Source organism: Scylla paramamosain, chromosome 18 (assembly GCF_035594125.1).
Source record: "Scylla paramamosain isolate STU-SP2022 chromosome 18, ASM3559412v1, whole genome shotgun sequence".
In the NCBI taxonomy this organism is placed as follows: domain Eukaryota; kingdom Metazoa; phylum Arthropoda; class Malacostraca; order Decapoda; family Portunidae; genus Scylla; species Scylla paramamosain.
In genome coordinates this window covers 2,533,731-2,556,500 of record NC_087168.1, presented here as the reverse complement: position 1 = coordinate 2,556,500, position 22,770 = coordinate 2,533,731, and the positions used below count along the sequence as shown (strand labels likewise).

The 22,770-nt window shown below is 40.5% G+C and overlaps 1 protein-coding gene across 12 annotated transcripts in view; it reads right to left on the bottom strand.

The window, feature by feature from the left end:
* LOC135108998 (NADPH oxidase 4-like) overlaps positions 1–22,743 on the bottom strand; it is a 120,062-nt gene extending 97,319 nt beyond the window's left edge. For 3 of the 12 annotated variants that reach the window (XM_064019948.1, XM_064019949.1, XM_064019947.1), the window contains exons 1-2: positions 14,338–15,808; positions 13,111–13,435 (exon numbers count right to left, since the gene is read on the bottom strand). In XM_064019948.1, the coding sequence (XP_063876018.1) occupies positions 13,111–13,173 (63 nt within the window). In that variant the 5' untranslated portion in view covers positions 13,174–13,435; positions 14,338–15,808. Of the gene's footprint in view, positions 1–13,110; positions 13,436–13,990; positions 14,152–14,265; positions 14,284–14,337; positions 15,809–22,048; positions 22,172–22,508 lie in introns of those variants that run through there. The other 9 variants (XM_064019941.1, XM_064019943.1, XM_064019945.1 and 6 more) reach the window with 9 other exon arrangements.
* Between the last annotated feature and the right edge of the window lie 27 nt (positions 22,744–22,770).

Below are 22,770 nucleotides of genomic sequence, written 5' to 3'. Positions count from 1 at the left end.
ATTGTTCAATAAAAGGACTATTTTCAAAGGCCACAGAGGTGATTAGGCTAGTTCTCATGAGTACGTTTGTCACTAATGATGCAGAATCAACAACTACTACCACCAATGACAGCCATATAACTACTACTACTACTGCTACTGCTACTACTACCACTACTACTACTACTACTACTACTGCTGCTAATATTACTGCTGCTGCCTCTCTCCCTATTTCTCCTCCTCCTCCTATTATTATTATTATTATTATTATTATTATTATTATTATCATTATTATTATTATTATTATTATTATTATTATTATTATTATTATTATTAGTAGTAGTAGTAGTAGTAGTATCATAATTACCATCATCACCATCTTCCTTTCTTGGACATTAATAAAAAACAAACTCCCCATCAATGTCTCGTCATTCTCCAACACAGTGCACGCGGTCACGCCACTCCCTGACAAGCAGAGCCGCTGTCCTAGCCACGCTATCACACTCGCCGCCTCGCTACGCACGCATGTTCTAACGGTCCAGTCTTCCCCAGCTGAGGTAGCCTAGTGTCAGCAGCCTAGCGCTTGCAGACCTCATGGCTTTTCGCACAGTAACCCCAGCCAGTACTCATAACAGATGCCTCATGCTCGTATGTTATGACAGAGAGGGTGTGCATGTGAGAGTCGTAGATTAAGAGGGGATCTTTAAATGGTATAGGCCTATAGGGTATATAACAAGGGTGATATAAGTAAAATTCTCAGTTAGTAATTAGGATGTGACAAAGAAATGATATGTTCAAGCTTGGTAAATTATATTTAAAAAAAGATATATGAAGGAACTGGTTTTCAATTAGTGTGGCGGATGAATGGAATAGACACAGTAATGAAGTTAGTGATGAGTCGTTAGGGAGCTTTGAAAGAAGATTAGATAAATCTATGGATGAGGATGATAGTGGAAATAGGTAGTCAAGTTTCATGCAGGGACTGCCACGTGTACGCCTGATGGCTTACTGCAGCTTTATTTGCTTATGTTCTTAGGCTGGGGACCCTAATCAATTTGTTATGCTTAGAAGTTTTGTTTCCCTTGGCCAGTGACCCTCTTATGTATGTATGTATGTATGTATGTATATATATATATATATATATATATATATATATATATATATATATATATATATATATATATATATATATATATATATATATATATATATATATATATATATATATATATATATATATATATATATATATATATATATATATATATATATATATATATATATATATATATATATATATATATATATATATATATATATATATATATATATATATATATATATATATATATATATATATATATATATATATATATATATATATATATATATATATATATATATATATAAAGTTAAGAAGGCACTGACAGTTTCGAAAAATACTATACTGATAAGAATGGTTCTAAAACTATTCTATGAGTGGCCTGCATAACCCTGTATGTTACTATTATGCGTCACATGAGTTACATAGCAATATACACAGCAGGAGTACCAACCGCTCACTTTCTCGAGACTAAATTGAAACATTACGACTTTCAATTAAGGGCTTGCTTACACTTTCCTTAGCGGGTAAAGCAGAACCTGTATTTTGAGGTACTCAATATATTAACATAAAGCTCTCACTACTTAGAATATAAAAATGGTAAACACTGGAACTCCCTGCCTGCTTTTGTATTCCCTGCTGTCTATGATTTAACTTCTCTCAAGAGGGGGAGGTTTCAAGACACCTCTCTCGTAATTTTGGAGCTGCTCTAGAACCGTCTGCTTTAGGGACTGACACCTTTACTAGACCTTTTTTCATGTTTTTGTTGCCCTTCGTCAAGGTTCCTCTTGAAAAATAAATAAATAACAACAAAAAAAAAAAGCAAAAAAAAAAAAAAAAAAAAAGTGAGATCTAATATAAAGATAACCCCAATTTTCAGACGCTTTGGGAGATGAAAAGGGAAATCGCTCAAACTCAAGGCCACAGCTGGATGTTCACGCGACGCTCTAGAAAATGTACAGCTCGTAGTGAGAAAAAGAAAAAAAAAAAAAAAAGTAGAGCCTGTTTGTTCCACTTGCAGCCATTAAAGGGGAGAAAGGAGTGAACTGCTGGCCAACTGTTGTGTTAGTGAGATGAGCAGACACACACACACACACACACACACACACACACACACACTCGAGAATGAATGGAGATTGAATGGATAAATAAATAAGATAAATATAAAAACAAACAAACATTCTCTCTCTCTCTCTCTCTCTCTCTCTCTCTCTCTCTCTCTCTCTCTCTCTCTCTCTCTCCTTTCCTTTCTTTATTTTTTACTCCTCCGTCCTCTCGCTTTTTCTTTTTCTTTCTTTGCTTCTTTCTCCCTTTTCTTTCTTTTTCTTTCTTTATTTCTTTATTTCTTCCTCCCCCGTTCTCTCTCTCTCTCTCTCTCTCTCTCTCTCTCTCTCTCTCTCTCTCTCTCTCTCTCTCTCTCTTCGGAAAGCTGGCCCACTTCTTAGATTTCCAGGAAGAGCGACAGGATGAGAAGGAATGCTTATGGTAATCTGCAGCACACGTCACTGAGGTTACGTAGAAGAGAGAGAGGCCGAAGCATCAGAACCTATACATAGTCCTAAACACCCCTTCCTTTCACTGCTATTTGAGACACTTTCTTTAATCACATAGCACTATGAACCATTTCTTTTCACTCTACAGCTATTTCTAAATTCTGCACTGGTTATCTATAGGAAATCTATTCTTTTAGTCCCTGTCTTTCTCGTTTGTGCATAGAAAAGATCGTGTTCTGTGCTTCTGTTGCCGTGACTTGTTGTCTTCCTGCTGTCTGTCCTGAGATGAGTGAAGGAACGTACGAACATAAGAGAAACTGCATTAAGTCAGTAGGAAAGTAGGTTCAAGAAAGAGACAGGAAGGAATTGGTTTCTGAAATAGAGTAGTAGATGAAAGGAACGGACTCAGTAATCAGTTTGTTAGTGCTGAGTCATTAGGGAGCTTTAAAAGAAGATTAGGCAAATTTATGGATGGGGACGATCGGTGGAAATAGACTGGTATGTTACATAATGGGACTGCCACGTTTATACCTCATGGCTTCTTGCAGCTTCCCTTATTTTCTTACGTTCTTATGTAGACGTGGCAGTCTCCGTGTATTATGTACATTCCTGCCTATCATTCTTAACTTGTCCAGTCTCCTTTCAACGTTCACGATTGACTCGGCACCAAAAACTAAATTATCGTGTCTATTCCACTTATTCACTATTCTGAGAACTAATATTTTCCTGAAGATCTGAATCTCTCTCTCTCTCTCTCTCTCTCTCTCTCTCTCTCTCTCTCTCTCTCTCTCTCTCTCTCTCTCTCTCTCTCTTCTTTCTTTCTTCCTTCTTCCTTTCTTTCTCTTTCTTCCTTCTCCCTTTCTTTCTTTCTCTGTTTCTTTCTCTTTTTCTTTATCTATTTCTTTCTCTTTCTTTCTCTCCTCTTTTTCTTTCTTTCTTTCTTTCTTTCCCTTTCTTTAATCTTCTCTCTCTCTCTCTCTCTCTCTCTCTCTCTCTCTCTCTCTCTCTCTCTCTCTCTCTCTCTCTCTCTCTCTCGGTACGCTGTCAACTTTATACGATACTCAGCTTGCAAATACTTCATGAAATTAATAACATCCATACTATAATGCAATAAGACCAAACAAAAACATCAAATGAAATCCACACCTTGCTGAATCCTGTTACACGCTGTTATAATTATTTACGCGTGAACTCTTATAAAACTACGAAGCATTAGTAATACCACACGTGTACATGATTCTTACCCAGCCTCCTGTTGTAAAATTATAGAGGGATACAGAACCAAGTAGTAGCTATGCATATTATTGTTCTCACTCAGCGTCTTGTCACAAAACTATAGATTATGAACGAAATAGTACCGTACACGTATATAATTCTTACTCCTCAGCCTCTTGTCGTATAATTGAAGAGCATTGGGGGCCCAGTAGTTCCGTGCATGTATAATTCTTTCAGTTCTGAGTTGTATATATATATTTTTTTGCCTGCATAATACGAGACTTGAACTCAGTCAGTTGTGATGAAGATGAACGGTCAAGGAACGCGGAAAGAAAGAAGTAATTGTAACGTTCTCTCTCTCTCTCTCTCTCTCTCTCTCTCTCTCTCTCCTCTCTCTCTCTCTCTCTCTCTCTCCTCTCTCTCGTTATATTTTTCCTCCTTGACTCGTTTATTTCTCTCTCTCTCTCTCTCTCTCTCTCTCTCTCTCTCTCTCTCTCTCTCTCTCTCTCTCTCTCTCTCTCTCTCTCGTTATATTTTTCCTCCTTGACTCGTTTATTTCTCTCTCTCTCTCTCTCTCTCTCTCTCTCTCTCTCTCTCTCTCTCTCTCTCTCTCGTTATATTTTTCTCGTTATATTTTTCCTCCTTGACTCTTTTATTTCTCTCTCTCTCTCTCTCTCTCTCTCTCTCTCTCTCTCTCTCTCTCTCTCTCTCTCTCTTTCTCTCTCTCTCTCTTTCTTTGTATCTGGTAATCTCTCCATCCATTCATTAATCAATCAATCTTCTCTTTTATGTATTCATCTATTTGCGTGCAACTTTTTGCCTATAGATTATTGCAAAACTCTCTCTCTCTCTCTCTCTCTCTCTCTCTCTCTCTGGCTTAGTGGTAACATCTTCGCGTGACAGCTGGCTGGATAAGGGTCGAGCCCCGTTGAGGTTCACAAAGATTTTACAAACCCTCGCATCAGACCTACAAGTGGCAGTCCCTTCATAAAACACGCTTATCTCCACCCATCATCCACATCCGTACACTCGTATAATCTTCTAAAGGCTCCATATTGACTCGGCACTTACGACCTGATTAGTGAGTCTATTCCAGTCATCCACCACTCTGAGAACCGATTTCTAGGTGTTGGTAAAGAGGAACTGTGAGAAAATCAAGACTGTGTGTGTGTGTGTGTGTGTGTGTGTGTGTGTGTGTGTGTGTGTGTGTGTGTGTGTGTGTGTGTGTGTGTGTGTAGCGTTCTTCGTCGTACTTAATAACAAGCGAGCGATTGCGTCAGAAACATAAGAAAGATTACACTATCACTCACAAATTGGACTAAACGAGCGATTGGTTCAGAAATATTTGAAAGATCACATTGTTACTCACAGATTGGACTTAACGAGCTTGAATCTTTCGCCAGGACGATAATAGCTTTCGATCACGAGTCCAGGGCAACACACATTCACTCGCCCTCCCATCCAGCTTCCCACAGATAGACAGATAGGGAGACAGACAAACCCATTTACTCAGCTACTCTCCCAATGATAGAGAGACAGATATTGACAAACTCGCTCATCCACCCAACCCCTCACAGGTAGATAGATAAATCGATAGATAGACCGAAAGATATCGATATTCATCTACCACAGGATAGCTCGACTCAAAACGAATTTGTATACAACCAACATGGCGTAATACAAAGAAAACACAACAGTAAGACTAGACCCTATGATATACCTACAGCAATACACACACACACACACACACACACACACACACACACACACACACACACACACACACACACACACACACACACAAGAATAAAGAAGACTACACTGGAGAGCTCCTGTAGTAACCATGAGCGTCTTTGGTTAGGTTTTAACACACTTCAACTCTTGTAACGAGCACCAAGAAGGGCCCGGTTTAATGCTGCTAATTATGGTGCCTCATTACTACCACCACCACTACCACCACCACCACCACCACGTGACTTCATGCATGTGTGTTGTGTGTGTGTGTACTGGGAAGGGAAGGGAAGGGAAAGGAAGGGAGGGGTCGAGTATTTAAGACCCCCGCATACAAGGGCAAGAGATGAGGAAAGCTTGGGAGACGTGCGCAAGTTGGCATGTCCGGGTATCCGTTTTTTCTCGAACTGTGTGTGTGTGTGTGTGTGTGTGTGTGTGTGTGTGTGTGTGTGTGTGTGCCCCATATTCTGAAACACTTTGCTCTCTCACCGCGACTATTATCAAAGGCCACATATGTGATTAGCTGGGTTCTCAAGAGTTTTTCTTGTTAGTAATGTAGAAATCTTGTTAATCTGTCACTAGAATCGTAACTTCAATTAGAGCCTTTTGAAAGTAGCGGAGATGCAGGGCAGAAATGTTTCAGAATATGATTCCATTTCCAAAGGCCATAGAGATGATTAAAAGTGTTTTCAAGTGTCTCTTCTGTTAATAGCGTAGAAATGTTATTAATCTGTCACTAGAATCGTAAAAACACTCATGAAAACCCGTGTAACTTCAACTAGAGCCTTTTAAAAGCAGTGGAGGTGCGACGCAGAGGCGTTTCAAAATATGGTCCTGTGTGTGTGTGTGTGTGTGTGTGTGTGTGTGTGTGTGTGTGTGTGTGTGTGTGTGTGTGTGTAAGTGCGTGCATCACCTCCACCCTTTCATTACCTCACTAAGAAAACACTCCAACTTGACCAGGCACCAAGTTCTTATTTCTCGGCACTTTTCCCCTTTTTCACTTCCCAACACACACACACACACACACACACACACACACACACACACACACACACACACACACACACACACACACACATACACACACAAATAGCAACAAAAAGTCAACTCAATACTTGTCTCATTTGGACAAGAAAAACACAGAGGAGGCGCAGGAGGAGGCAAAACAGGGAAGGGAAGGGAAGGGAAAGGGAAGGTTAAGGAAGGGAACCGAGAAGGGAAAAGAAAGCAAAGGAAGGGAAAGAAAGGACGAGAATGGAAGGATAGGGCAGGCAAGAACAAGGAAGGGAAAAGAAGGGAAGGAAAGGAAAGGGAAGGGAAGGGTAGAATATTACAGGAAAGGTAAGGGAAGGGAAACGAATTAAAAGGAAGAGAAGGGAATGAAAGAGAAGGTTAACGAATTAAAGGGAAGGGATGGGATGGGAAGGGAAGGGAAGGGAAGGGAAGGGAAGGGAAGGGAGGGCAATGATGCCACAGACCAACCGAGGCTGTTTCTCATAATTTTTTGGGCCAGGATGTCACGCTGACGCCCAGACACTTGATGATTCTGCCCCGCGCCCTCTGCTAACCCGCCACGCCGCTGCCGAGGTGGTGGTGATGGTGGTGGTGGTGGTGGTGATGGTGGTGGTAGTGGTGGTATTGTAGAACAGCAGTTATGTAGGGATTATGTAGGCTGTTGTTGTTGTTGTTGTTGTTGTTCGTTAATCTGTAGTAGTAGTAGTAGTAGTAGTAGTGGTAGTGGAGATGACGAAGTAACAATATAAGAGAGAGAGAGAGAGAGAGAGAGAGAGAGAGAGAGAGAGAGAGAGAGAGAGAGAGAGAGAGAGAGAGAGAGAGAGAGAGAACGGTCGCTAAGTGCTGGGAGGGTGAACTCTACATGACGTGGGTGCGGAGAGGACGGTGGTGGGAGCGGAGGGGAGGGGAGGGGAGGGGAGGGGAGGGGAGGGGAGGGGAAGGGAGGGGAGGATAGGGAAAGGAGAATGGAGAGAGGAAGAGAAAGAGGAGAAGAGAGGAGGAGGTGAGAGAAAAGCAGCTCAAGTGACCAGTGTTTTTGTCACGGTGGGGGAGTAACGTGGGGTGCAGGTTGTGGGGAGCTGAGAGCTGTGACACCCACCCAACACTACCAGTCTACCACACACCCACTGCACTTTGACACCCACCCACACTACCACACACCCAATGCACTAACACCTATCCACACTACCACACACCCTCTGCAGTGACACCCGCCCACACTACCACACACCCAATGCACTAACACCTATCCACACTACCACACACCTTCTGCAGTGACACCCGCCCACACTACCACATACCCACTGCACTGTAACACCCACCCAGCGCTAGCATACACCCGCTACTCTAACAGCCAATCACTGCTATACCATACCATATCACACTACCAAACACCCAACCACCACACTACGCTGTAACACCCAAAACACACACACACAACACACATACCCCACTTTACTACACACTCATTGCGCGACCCACCACACCACACAATTATAACACATCCACTGCACTATACTATCATTACACTATGGCATGCAACACAACACTATATTGCCACCCACTGCACTGTACCACACCCAACTACCACACTGCACCACACAGCAACTGCACGGTACACACACACCCATCACATAATTAAACACTCAGATCACACTATACCAGGGCACCATAACACCCATCCCACACTAAACCAGGTTCTATTACACTGCTCCACACACCCACCACACATCTCACCCACCACCTTCTCTTCAGTATACCAGTCTCCATTACAATATATCACTACCCATCGCCCTATACCAACCTCCAAAAAGCTGTAAAAATACCACGTCAACCACACAACACCATATACACACACACACACACACACATCACCACCACCATCACCATACTCACTCTCCTGCACTTTAATTTATTTCATCTATTTGTTTATCTATTCAAGGCTTATTATTCCTTGCATTAGACATGTTTGGGCTTGATTTATGGCACGATTTAAAGATCATTATCATATTGCGAAAACACACTGGTTATTACGCTGGAAATTACTTACTACAACAACAACAACAACTACTACTACTACTACTACTACTACTACTACTACTGCTACTGCCACTACTACTGTTCTTGCTGGTACTAAATCATAATAAAAATATCTATAATAATAAAAATAATACCATTATTAGTGTTATTATTATTACTATTATTATTATTATTATTATTATTATTATTATTATTATTATCATTATTTTTACTATTATTATTATTATTATTATTATTATTATTATAGAGTAGTAGTAGTAGTAGTAGTAGTAATAGTAATAGTAGTCGCTGTTGTTGTAGTAGCTGTTGCTGTTGTTGTAGTTCCAATACTAATAAATACCAAGGAGGAAAATCGCAGAACATGGACAGATCTTATTACTATTATTATTATTATTACAGTATTAACAACCAAAGGAACCACCACCATCATCACCATCACCACCACCACTACCAACAACAACAACAACAACAACAACAAGACGGCACACTCCCCGCCTCTAAAAGCCTCAGTCTATATATGTTGTTGATGACACATTGTGAAGGGCTGGCTGGCTGGACGTGAGCGAAGACAGCGAGCGAGCGAGCCTGTACCCTCCCAGCCTTCCCCTTCCTAGCCCCGCTCCCACTCCCACCCTCCGCCCCTCTCGCTCCGTCTCCCCTTCGTTGTTGTGTTTGTATCTTGTGTTCACCCCGCGACCTTGGTGTGCACTTCTTCCTTCATGCAGTCTACACCAACTATGATCCTCTCCCGACTATTTTTTTTTTTTTTTCGGTGGTTTATGATCGTGTTTATCTTAGTAGATCCATGTTCTCTTAGGTTTCTATGCTGTATCTTGATTTTTTAAAATTTTAGCAAGTTTTAGTGGATGTTGTTGGGGTTTTCAAGGTTGTATCTTGATTTTTAACAGGTTTAGTGAATGATTTAAAGGCTTTCAAAGGTGTTTTCATTATTTCAGTGATAATGCGGCAATGAATCTGCGCCACTGACGGAATAAACCTCGTGAAAAAAAAAAAAAAAAAAAAATCGTCTAATCTGTGGTAATTGAAAATAGCTGTAGTGGAGGTTAGTGGCGGTTTTCAAGGATGTTTTCAAGTTTCACTGAGAGTTTAGGTAAAGTTATGCACCATAAATGAAGAAAAACATCGTAAAAAACCTGAATAATCTGTGGTCTTTAGAAACCTGTTTTGATATAAGTTGCTGGGCTTTTCAATGGTGTTCTCATGTGTCCAGGGATAGTCTGACAGGGATCCTGGGCCACTAATGGGTGAAATATTGCAGGAACACAAATAAAGAATTCTGTGTCTGAAAATATGGAACGGAAAAAAAAATATCCATGAAAACATGCCTAAACATATCTATCGTAGTAGAAGTTATTGGGGGTTTTCGAGTGTTTTCATGGTTTTAAAGATTATTTGGGATTTTCCAGATTGGTTTTCATGATTCAAATGATAATTTAACAAGAACGTTACTGGTGTTTTAATGAAGTTTTTCATGACTGCACTGAGAGTTTAACAAAGATTCCGTATCAATAATTGGGGAAAAGATCGTAATACTTCAATTGTGAACACTGAAAACAGTCCTCATGGAAGCTCAAAGTACTTAAGAATAGGAGACACCAATGACTGTTTCACTGACATAGCTGTTTTTCAGTATGATTAACTTATTGCTGGTGAGTGAACGATGCTTCTAAATCTTTCATGGATATGGTGACAGATTCTGACAGAGGAAATTGTTCTCATCTTTCTGTCCACCCAAATCACACACTCCACTGTTGTCTCATTACTGTAGCTGACAATATAACCACCTCATACATACGACGTTCTATCTGACTATGGAAAAAAAAATAATGATTATAATAATACCAGCAAAGGTAATGGTGTAGTATATAAATAAAGTGTATAATATTGCTTTAATAATTAAGTCCAGTCTGCCAAAGTGATAATAATTTGCAACAATACCATGCTGTGCTTCATGACGTCACGAAGTATATGGTATTGTATTTTCAAAGGTTTCATCGTTTTATCTCCACTACTTTCAATATACCCTAGGGCCTAGAGGACTGGAGGTTTTCAAGAATGTTTTCATGATTCGAGAGAGAGAGAGAGAGAGAGAGAGAGAGAGAGAGAGAGAGAGAGAGAGAGAGAGAGAGAGAGAGAGAGAGAGAGAGAGAGAATACTGTCAAATTGATCAAAGGCAAGATATATCTGTAATCATATGAACAGCAGCCGGGACTCGAACTCTTGACAGGTCACTTACTGAGCTTACTAATGAAGAGCAAGATGATCACCAAGGCTAGAGTGGATACTGGTCTGGCTTGTTCCCTCACTACACGAAGACCCGACTCAACATAGCTGTGGTGGCCTTTGAAAACAGTTGTAGTGAAAGCTTATGGAGTTTTCAAGAGTAATGACTATAGCGATAGTTTAGTGAGGATTCTAGACCACTGGTAGGAAAATACAACCATGACTAAAGGCATCTGTGGCCTTTGAAAACAGTGGAATTTTACTGTGGGTTTTTAAGAGTGTTTTCATGATTCAAGCGATAGTTTGGCAAGGACTAAACCACGAGTGGAGAAAACACCGGTGAAAACTCTATTAATCATATGAATGATCATTGAAAACAGTCTTAATGGAAGTTATTGGACGTTTTCTCATTGTTTTCCTGATTCTAACAATAATTTATGGACTACACCATCAATAATAATAATAATAATAATAATAAAAAATCAACAAAAACCCTGAGTTAATATATTTGTCATAATGGAAGTTATTGGGGGCTTTTGAGTGTTTTCATGCTTCTGGAGATAATTTGGGATTTTTCAGATGGTTTTCATGATTCTAGCGATAATTTAACAAGGATGCTACATTATAATTGAAAAAAAAAAAAAATAAATAAATAAAGCTCATGAAAATCTGACTAAAAATATCTGTGGTCTCTGAGAGCAGTGGCAATGGAAGTTTATTTGGTGTTTCATGATTTTAGCGATAGTACAACAAAGACTCTACACCGTTGGTGGAAAAAAAAAAAAATAAATAAATAAACTCCCATAAAAAAATAAAAAATTAATCATGAATGACCTTTGAAAACAGTCGATGTAAATTCCTGACATTTTGAATAATGTTTTCATGATTCTAGCGATAGTTTAACAAAGATTTAAATCACTAGATGAAAAATATTAGTAATAACGCGATTAATCTTGTGAGTGGCCTTTGGAAACCGTCATTAAAACCTAGTGGTTCAAAATACGTCATACATACTAGACACATTATTTCTTTAAGATAATTTTCAAAGACGACAGGGATGATAAGGTCGGTTCTCATGGGTGTCTTTTCCTACTAGTACTGCAGAAATATCATTAAACTATCACTGAACACATGAAAATTCCCTTCAAAATCCCAACAATTTACCCTACATCTAGTTAAAAGGGCAGTCGAGTCTCGAGTTTTGGGAAGAATTATCATTAAACAATCATTAAAAACACGAGCAGTCCCTTGAAAATCTCAGCAACTTACACAATAAGGCACCGAAGCATAAAAGATTATGAAACACTGTATGCGAGATGTTTTATGCAGAAATGGTGAAGTGTTTCGTGCAGAATCATCAAACTATCACTAAAACCATGAAAATCCTCATGATAAACACTACAACTACTACAAAAACAAATGATTCAAAGCACCGAAGCATTTAATAATACGAAGCACATTGGATGTGGAGTGTTTTGTGCCATCATATTCTGGGTCCCTGAGAGTGTCGCGGCCCAACTCTTCAATCGCGGTTGTCAGCGTGCGTCAGTCTGCGCCAAGTGACACTCCCCATCACCCACACACTCCACTCCCTCGCCAACCCTCGCACGCGTGGCTGAACATAATTGACCTCGCCGACACCAGCTTACTCAGTACGGGCTAAGATGCATGGCTTTTTATCTGCCGCGGAGTAACATCCTTTCAGTCGAGCTGTTAGAGAAGCGCCCTTGAAGACAAAAGAACATAAGGGAAACTACAAGAAGCCTACACGTAGCAGTCCTTTATGAAACATGTCTACCTATTTCCAGCTATCATCCTCATCCGTGCTTTGTTTTGAGTCACCTTGTGTACTTGCGTTGTTTTTACTAAAGATTATCCGTAGAAATCTTGGCTACACTGATGTTTATTCAGAAATTCATAGTTGATGTTTCTTGATTATTAGTGAAAGGGAATAAATGCTTGATAATTTTAGTCTGAGAGAGAGAGAGAGAGAGAGAGAGAGAGAGAGAGAGAGAGAGAGAGAGAGAGAGAGAGAGAGAGAGAGAGAGAGCGGGGGGGGACGGAGGGTGTTATGTAATGGACTGAGAGAGAGAGAGAGAGAGAGAGAGAGAGAGAGAGAGAGAGAGAGAGAGAGAGAGAGAGAGAGAGAGAGAGAGAGAGAGAGAGAGAGAGAGAGAGACTGTTACATGCACATGTGAAAAATGATGGAAAAAAAAAAAAAAAGAAACAAGAAGGAAAGAAAATGGGTACAGGTAATACAGTGGGCTACGATAAATGGTGGGCAGTACTCACAAAGATCCAGTACTTCTTGAAGGCGGCGTACAGCAAGCGGAGTATCCTCAGGCACTTAGCCATTTTGACGCACGCGCTCACCTCAACTGTTTGTTAGTTCATTGGGAACACTTCCACCACCGCCCTCCTCTCCTCTTCCGCTGGACTGTTCAGCAGCGAGCCGACTTATGCAGCCTTGTTTAGCCTTTTGTCTTGGTGGCTACTACTTGTTGAGTTTTTTTTTCTTTTTTTCTATTATGGTTTTTAGCGTTTTCAAAGTGGGATTGTGCCTCGAATGTTGTGGTTGTTGGTTTGTTCCCGTATTTTCTTTATTCTAGAAGTGTCCCTGAAGAAAAAAATAACGTTTTATTTATTTTAGTAAACAATCATATATATATATATATATATATATATATACGAGTATATATATATATATATATATATATATATATATATATATATATATATATATATATATATATATATATATATATATATATATATATATATATATATATATATACATATATATATATATATATATATCAATTCGGATTGCCACACACACACACACACACACACAAAGAATATACGTTAGTCTCTTAAATCATCGTACAATACGTATATTCTTACAAGTTACTGAGCTGTTTTGCTCAACGTGATTCTCTTCACTCGCGTAGCGGCGCTGCCTCACATTATACTGCATTCCTAGAGCCACTCGGCATTTTGAGAGTTCTCGCCTTCCAGTAAGCACCATGAGCTCATCCACACTCACACCCACACCCAAACCACACCCCAGGCTGAGCATGTGTGCCCCCGCGCCAGTATCTCAGTGTGAGTGACCGTAACAATGCTCTACTCTTAAGGACGGCTCAAATGCATCGCCCCTCGCTCAACTTACACTTCTGGTGCTCTCCAACACCTGCAGGATAACTCTCTTACAGCATCACCGGTTTCCCATAAAACACAAAGAAGCAAAGACCCGTGAGCCAGCAGCGTGAATCCTTGCGTCCTTAGAAGGCTGCATCCTGAACCGCCGGGGAATGAAATGTTGACTTGCTCTTGGGTTCACCCCGGCCACCGCCATCCCGGCGGCACTCTCACTTCACTCGCAAAACATTAAAAATAATGTGTTTTTCAAACGCAACGTTACTCATCGCCTGATATAGTCCTTACATGTCATGAGTAATCTCCCAGCGAGGAGACTGGCCATCTGAAGTTCAGCATTGCAGCTTTGTTAAGACTTACTGTGGAGTTCAGCAGCAACAAAAGACAGTCAGTGATGAGGGGCGGAGGAGCGGGACGCACCTTCCTCCTCTAGACGCGAGCCACCACTGTGTCTGACGTGAGCACTGAGCATCGGCCCGGGGAGCGCGAGGGCCGAGGGGGAAGGGTCTTGGTGGCCGTCGTGGGCACGCCCGTCCCAACCACTCTAGTGTGTAGCCCGCAGGAAACTGAGGATGCCAGCTTCATTCTTACTTTCGCTTTCACACTGGCGCCCTTAGCTGCATACTCAAGGTCACGATGTGGGCGGCGATCACTCCCAGCTGTGGGGAGGACCTGTGTTGTCACCGGCCAGGCGACCCCAGTCTGGCACCCTTCTCTTGCCCTATTCCGTCCTCCCGCCTGAAATAAAAGTGAGATGCTACGCCATCTGATAACTCCCCAGAATTGTGCTGACACCACCGTGGCTCACACAAGCAGGGCAAGCGCTCTATGGGTCACTGATGCCAGAGTCTTTGAGGAGATAAACATACACACAAACAAGTCGGCACACAGGAGCAAACAGCTGTAAGGACGAGTGACAGCTGACAATTATGAGATGGGTAAAAGTCGTCATGTGGCATCGTTACCTCACAAGGGATGAATAACTTAAAACACCAAGACTGAAGACATCCCTCCCTACCTCCCCTTTCTTCCCTCCTCGCCTCCTTGCCGGTGCTTCTGCCGCCGCTACTTAGGGAGCGAGGAGGGGGGGGAAGGGAGAGAGTCAGTACAGCTGGATGACTCACCCCTCCACGGGCTCACAACTGTCAGCCCATTACTTGCAGGGCGCAGCGTGAAGTCACTAACACGGATCACTTGATGTAATACGGGATCATTGCAGTGCTAATGATACCTCGGGAGAATTTTGACGAGACTAAAGTATTAGACAGGAGTGCACGGGAATGAAATAGACAGAAAGACTGAAGGTGCATGGGACTAAAGAAATAACATATAGATAGACGGAAAACGTGAAGATAATAAAGCAATGGATGGAAGGTACATAAAAGTACAGCAACAAACGGGAGTGTACGATGATAAAACAATATACGAATAGCAAAGGGAGATATGGGAATAAAGCAATAGGTAGAACAGACAAGAGATGTACGGGAAATGAGATAGACAGGAAATGTAATGATTATATAGCAATGGACAGAATGTATAGAGGAAGAAAGTGAGTGAAACGAAATAAAATGGATAGATAGAATAAACATGAGGTGCACGGGAATAAGGAAATAGACAGATGTCTGAAAAAAATAAGTAGATAGGAGGTGTAAGGAAATAAAAGAATAGACAGGAGGTATATGAAAATAAAACATTAGACAGAACAGACAAGAAATTTAAGGTAGTAAAGTAATTGAATGCATAGACGGAAGGTGCAAAGTAATTAAGCAATAGAGATTAGACATGAGGTGCCCTGGTATAAAACAACAGGCAGTAGACCAGTGTTTCTTAACCTGGGGTACTAGTATCTCCAGGGGTGCTGAAATCAATATAGAGGAATGCTGGAAAATATTGCAATACAATGTCAGTGTTCCTCAAAAGAGATGCAAAAGTATCAGAGGGACAACTGTGTATTTTTGATTTGATAAAGTTTAACCTCTTTTTCAGTTGTGTTCATGTATTTCAGCACAGACAGGAATAACACTGAAATGATCATCTTTTTCCTATAAAACTGACATTCTCGGTATTTTATCAAGATCAATCAGTACTTTAGTTCACGTTATCCCCGTACTAGTGTTGTAACTGTAGTCTCTGGAGCCAGATGTTAGCCAGTTATGGGGTGCTGGACCTATCTAGACCTGACTACAGAGGTGGTGAGGTCGGAAGAGGGTAAAAAACACTGCAATAGACAGAAGGTGTACGAGGATAAAGCAACAGGCAAAAGTACACAAGTGGTGTACTAGTATGACGCAATAGACAGATTAGACAGGTTTAGAATAATGAAAAATAGAATGAACAGACAGGTGTACAATAATACGGCAATAGACAGAATGGACATATGGCAAGTAATAAAAAAATAAACGAAATAGACAGAGGGTGTACAGAAATAAGGCAACAGACAGAGTCGACAGAAATTTACAGAAATAAATAAAAACAGGAGGTAAAGAAACATTTTAACCAACAGACAGAAAAGGTACCGTAATGTTATAAAGATACATTCGAGTATTCGTGACCTGTCTCAGTGTACTTTGCAAGGTAATAGACAGACCAGTGTAATAATCTGACGGGTGACGGAAGACATAGGGTACTGCTCCCAATCTGTCAGTTTCCCCAAAAGGCTTCCGATTGAATTTAGCAGATTTATTCACTTTAACCATATAATATTAGATGAATTTTCATTGGCCGTATTTTTAAGCTTTTCGGTGTCATATCTCAACTTCTTTAAACAGTGTCTAGTGGAAGTAATGAGGTTTTCGAGTGTTTTCATTATCTGGTGGACGTTACTGAATTTTTAAAGGTAAAACTTTTAATACTTCAAGATAGTTCAACATACTCTGTTAAAAATTATTTCGATTTTCAAAGGGGCTTTCATAATTCTGGTAACAGTTTAACAGGCCGTAGTAGAAGTTATTGAGTTTTTCAAGAGTAGTCACGCTTTCAATGATAGTGATGCTGCATTACGCCGTCGGGTGAGAGAATCAAGACAATTTTTTTTTTTGAGGAGAGGAATCTGAGGCAAAAAGCTTTTGACTCCATCATGTTTAGGAAGGCTGTGAGAGTTGAGCCTCCCCACAAGTTATGAGAGCAGTACTCCATATATGGTCGGACAAGTACTCCATATATGGTCGGACATATATGGTCGGATATTGAGTAAGCAACTGGAAAGAGGCGACAAGGAACACAAATTCATGAAAGCTGGTTCCAAGAGATGAGATGTGAAATTTCTAGTGATATTTTCAGTACAGACCAAGTATGATCAGAGTAAAGGAAGTGAATAACAAAGATGCTACGTCATGAAAGGCAAAGACATCCATGAGAACATAACTAAATTGTGGCCTTTGAAAATAATCCTTATGAGAACCCAGAGCTTCAAAATACGGAACCAGAAGCAAAGAAGCCGATGCCGAAGCGTAACACATGTGAGACACACATTTAATTAAGTGAAGAGCGTTTAGTGAATAACCACTGTTACACTCCGAGGTGGCCGCCAGGTGTAAGTCACAGTGGCTGAAAGGAAGGGAGGTGACAGTAACGTTATCTCTTATCACAGTGTTAAGGTGAGTAACCTGAAGACACCTGACCTGTGTGTGTGTTGATTATGACGGTGATGTAACCCTCGCGTGGAGCTTGTTAAACTGTTTGCTTGCTTCATGTGTAACCGCTTGCTTGGTTGATTGTTGTTCGCTTGTTTGTTATCGAAATTGTTTATTTGTTTTTAAGAATGTTCTCTTGTTTATTTGCTTTCGAACGAGAGAGAGAGAGAGAGAGAGAGAGAGAGAGAGAGAGAGAGAGAGAGAGAGAGAGAGAGAGAGAGAGAGAGAGAGAGGCACCACAATGTCGCGGTCATACTGCGCCGAAGGGAAGCGCCTGGTCCACGTAGCTGACGGTCACCGAGCCCTTCAGTGACAGGCGAGCCATCAAAGGTGGCACCGCCGACTACGCTTGAAGCTCCGCCACCGCGACAACATAACTCCCCACGGCGGACACACACACACACACACACACACACACACACACAGAGAGAGAGAGAGAGAGAGAGAGAGAGAGAGAGAGAGAGAGAGAGAGAGAGAGAGAGAGAGAGTCTTTCAAGAAACAGAGGAAATGCCATTAAACTTAATTGCAGGTTTCTGTGAATTATAAGCTATTTTCTACTTATGACAACCAGATTCACATCATTGCCTGTAAGTGACTACACTTCATGCACGAAGATTATAACACTCGTCACCATGGTCATTTTCGGATGTTTATTTTTGAATTATTTCAACGATTTTGATTAACAAGTCCAGTGGAAGGTACAAGTGTGTACACGGAGCTTATTTATTTATTTATTTGTTATTTTTTTCACGATTATACTGAATGTAGTAAGGATTCTGCGCAAGCAATGGAAGAGAGACACCAAGGAAAACCGTAAAACTAGATTCGTTTAAACTGGGATAAATCTCTTCTTGTAAAATCACTGGAAATTAGGTCTGGCTTTCCCTTATTCATCTTCATCTTTGTATAAAATTAAAGAAAGAAATACGGTTATTTGGAGAGCATATCGTTATCACTTTTCATCCTGCGACTTTATGGTAACAAACCTCTTTTTTAATACGCAGAATTACTTCACTTGCATGACGACTGCCTGCACTGCCGCCTCTTCTTGACACATGTGGGGCAGTGTTATCTGGCTCCAGTTACACGCCCTGAGGAGAATTATGGCGACTCGACACACGAGGAGCCAACTAATGTGTGTTTTGAATAAAAGAAAATGCTGCATCTTATATACATTGCATCATTATTACTGAGGATTGCAAGGTATTTAAAACTGCACTAAAGAGAGAAAGGTGTAATCTCGGCTATCAAGGTTTCTGAAGATGGGACCTATGATGTAAAATATTAGGAAATATATACATACTCAGTGTCCCCAGGGATACAGTTTTGCACGAGAAATTGCATATGCGAAGTCGCTTTGTGTGTGAGGCCCTCGGCTCAATGCGTGCCTGGAGTGTTTGACGCACACTTTCCTCTCTCCACTCTCAGAAACATCGTCCTCGAAATGACTAGGCAGTACCGGTGTTGCGTGCACTAAGTTAGCCGTGGTATTCATGAGCAGCGTGTACTCGTGTTCCTCCGTGCAATAAGTTACATCTGTAGCGCGTGTGGTGTGTACTTGTTTACCGACGTGCACGTGCAAGTTAAATCTGCAGCACATGTGTGATATGCACCCGTGTAGCCCGGTACACTAAGTTACATCTGTAGCGCATGTGTCGTATGTACTTGTATACCCCGGTGCACTAAGTTACATCTGCAGTGCATGTGTGGTGTGTACTCGTTTGCCGCCGTGCACTAAATTAAGAACTCCAGCAACAATAAACAGCATTACCACAATAATATTTATTCAGTGTTCCTATATAATTGTTTGCTCACACAAAGGTGCATTTCTTTGGTTCATCTTAACTCTAGTACCAAACCTGTGTATTAAATGCCTGAAGAATGATGGAAGGCGAACGGGATCTTTCTGCGTTATCTGGCAACTCCAGTGTTGTGTCCACTCGTGCACAGGTGAATTAAATTCAGCGCATGCGCAGTTCGTACACGTGTACACGTGCACTGAGTGAGGAGCAGCTCTAGCAATGCTATTCTGGGCGAATAAAAAAAAAAAAAAAAAAAAAAAAAATATATATATATATATATATATATATATATATATATATATATATATATATATATATATATATATATATATATATATATATATATATATATATATATATATATATATATATATACTAGTTTTTGTTATAGAATTGTTTGTTCATTCACAAAGATATATTTCCTTGTTTCATATTAATTCTAAAAAAGCCGAATCAACAACAAAACCATGTGCTAAGCAGTCATGGGAATAAAAGACGCAATCTGACAACTCAAAGTAAGTTGCCACCAGCTGCCGTGCTGCCAAAACTATTCACACCAAAGGTCTTGGTTTCTACACGGCATCTTCGAAGCAAAATCACAGAAATCTTGACGACAAAAGCACGCCATCTTGTTTCACCGAAGATCACGCTTCGAAGACAAGCGCGATCTTAGAGGATAAAAACGCGCCATTGACTGATCACACTGGTCTCACGCACCAAATGAATATAAAACTTGAAAAAAAAAAGTTTGAATATGACCCCTTATATTCCGTCAGCCACGATCATTGGCTGTACGGCAGTCTCTGTTCCCTTAAGAAAAGAGAGAGAGAGAGAGAGAGAGAGAGAGAGAGAGAGAGAGAGAGAGAGAGAGAGAGAGAGAGAGAGAGAGAGAGAGAGAGAGAGTTGAGTGGATTTCTTGAAATCAGACGTTAAACAATTCATCTACTTTACTGTGTTTCTGAATTACATTACAGACAGTTAGAGGCAAACAGGCAATGCCCTTGCGGTGGCTAGGGAGAGACAATCTTCCCTCCTGGCGCTTACAGTACCGCCCTCAGCAACAGCAGCAGCAACAACAGCAACAAAACACGAGAACAAAGGTGTCCCGCGTAGCAGGGGAGAATTCTACCACCGATTAGTAGTAGTAGTAGTAGAAGTAGTAGTAGCAGCAGTGCGTAATCGTTGTTGTACTGTCTGTCTATAATGCGATTAATATTCAGAAACACAGTAAAAGTACTTAGATTAACCAGATACTAAGGAAGCAGCATTCACTTTTATTTTTATTTTATTTTATTTTATTTTTATATTTTACACTTGGAAGATGAAACTGATGAAATCTAAAAAAAAAATGTCGTTGTAAAATCCACCGTCTATAAATATTATAATCTGCAGACCATACAAGTAATAAAATATAAAGCATGTTATGGAAGAATAAGACATCCTTGAGGTTGTGCTGTACTTGTCATTTGTCATCCAGGACGGACCACTACCCGGTCTCCTCCCTTAGTACACCATTGCCACTGCTGTTATAGTTTGTTATGAAGTCACTGGTATAGTAAATCGAGAATCAAATTAATAAAGTTTCCCTGGGAACAATTACCATTTTCTGTTATGGAGCATCTTGTCAACGTATACTTAAACAATTTATACTCATGTTGTAAATCTATTAAAATGTCAGCCACAACCCGGTCTGCTGCTCCTTCCTTGTCCTCCTCCTCCCCTCGTCTTCCTACTGCTTATTTTCGGTTTATAAATCGTCAGAGCGCATTCCCTCCTCCACCTAAGTGGCCTCTTTTGAGTTATAGAAACATTAAATTTTCTAAGTCGCTCTTCGTGATTTGTTTCTTAGGTTTGGTATAATTTGTGTTACTCTACGCTGAACTCGTTCTAACATTTATCTACGTCATTCTGGTAATAAGGGCACCATGCTTGAATTCAATATTCCAAAAAGGTGACAGACTAAGGAGTTATACAAAGTGAGGATCGTATCTTTATATCTATATTCAAATGATCTACCGTTTAAGCCAATTATTTTGTTAGCTTTCTTTACAACTTCTGAACATTGTTGGCGAGGTTTTAGGCTACTCGATATTGTTATTCCTAAATCAATTTCGCAGTCTACACTTTTAAGTTAGGTGCCATTCATAAAATACTTTGGTCTCCCATATCGACATCCTTTACACTAATACGCACTGAAACTTATTTACCAAGTTTGCCCCTACTCTGACTACTTGTCTAGATTGTTCTGCATTTCTTTTACTTGTTCGTTAGAGACTACGGTATTCGCTATTTTAGTGTTATCAGCAAACTTCTATATTACACCGGTAACAGACTCATCTATGTCGTTTAGATAAATAAGACGAGAACAGATCCCAAAACTGATTCATGTGGCACTCACTGGTTGAGAGAGAGAGACGCAACCCACTATTATCACTAAACTACAAGTCAAAATCTTAATCTAACGGCGGAGGGGGGGGGGGATTTTTTCGCTCTCCCCTGGACTTCCCCTTAAGGTCATTAACCTAACATTACCAAACCTAACTTCCCAATCCCCCTCCCATAAGGTAAACTAATGTAACTAACATTTTGAAACTTACAATGTCAGTCATCACTACATACCAACAGTAATTACTTACTGAAAAATACCTTAAGAAAAAGTTGAGGAAACTTGCGGGAAACTGCCAGTTAGAATATTCACAGCCAGCACACGTCTCTTCCGTAACCATAGCCTGACTGACGCAGCACAGACAGCTGGATTCTCCTTCCTCTAAACATACGTGCCTATATGTGATTGGCCGACAAATTTCCGTGTGACCTGATTCGCAGCAGGTAACCCGACGTCATCATAGGTCTTAACACGTGACAACGTCACGTCGCTTTCGAGCATGAGCACCTCTGATAACAAACATACGAACACACAGTATCCTACGCTAGACGACTGGAGATGGATCTAAGCTAGAATTGACTTAAACCTTTAAAATTCTCACCTTTAAAATTCTCATCTGAAGTTATTATTAATTTCCGACAGGGTAAAATAGGGCTAGAAATGCTCCAAACAGCGAAATGTATACCTGTGAAGGGACTATAGTTACGTACGGTATACTGGTTGAAACTGCAATAATATCTTTGTTCTTCATCGCCACACCCGACACGGACCAGGAATAGAAGCATTCAATTTGCTTCCACTTAGAGACACAGAGGAACACCAGTACATAGTGCTCCTAGCCTCGTACAGAGACACACATCACTATTCCTCCTCGCCTGTTATACAAGCATTTAATTTGTCTCCACTTAGACAGAGACACGCCAGTAGTACGCCTCGCCTCGTACAGCAGTATTCAATTAGTTTCCACTCAGA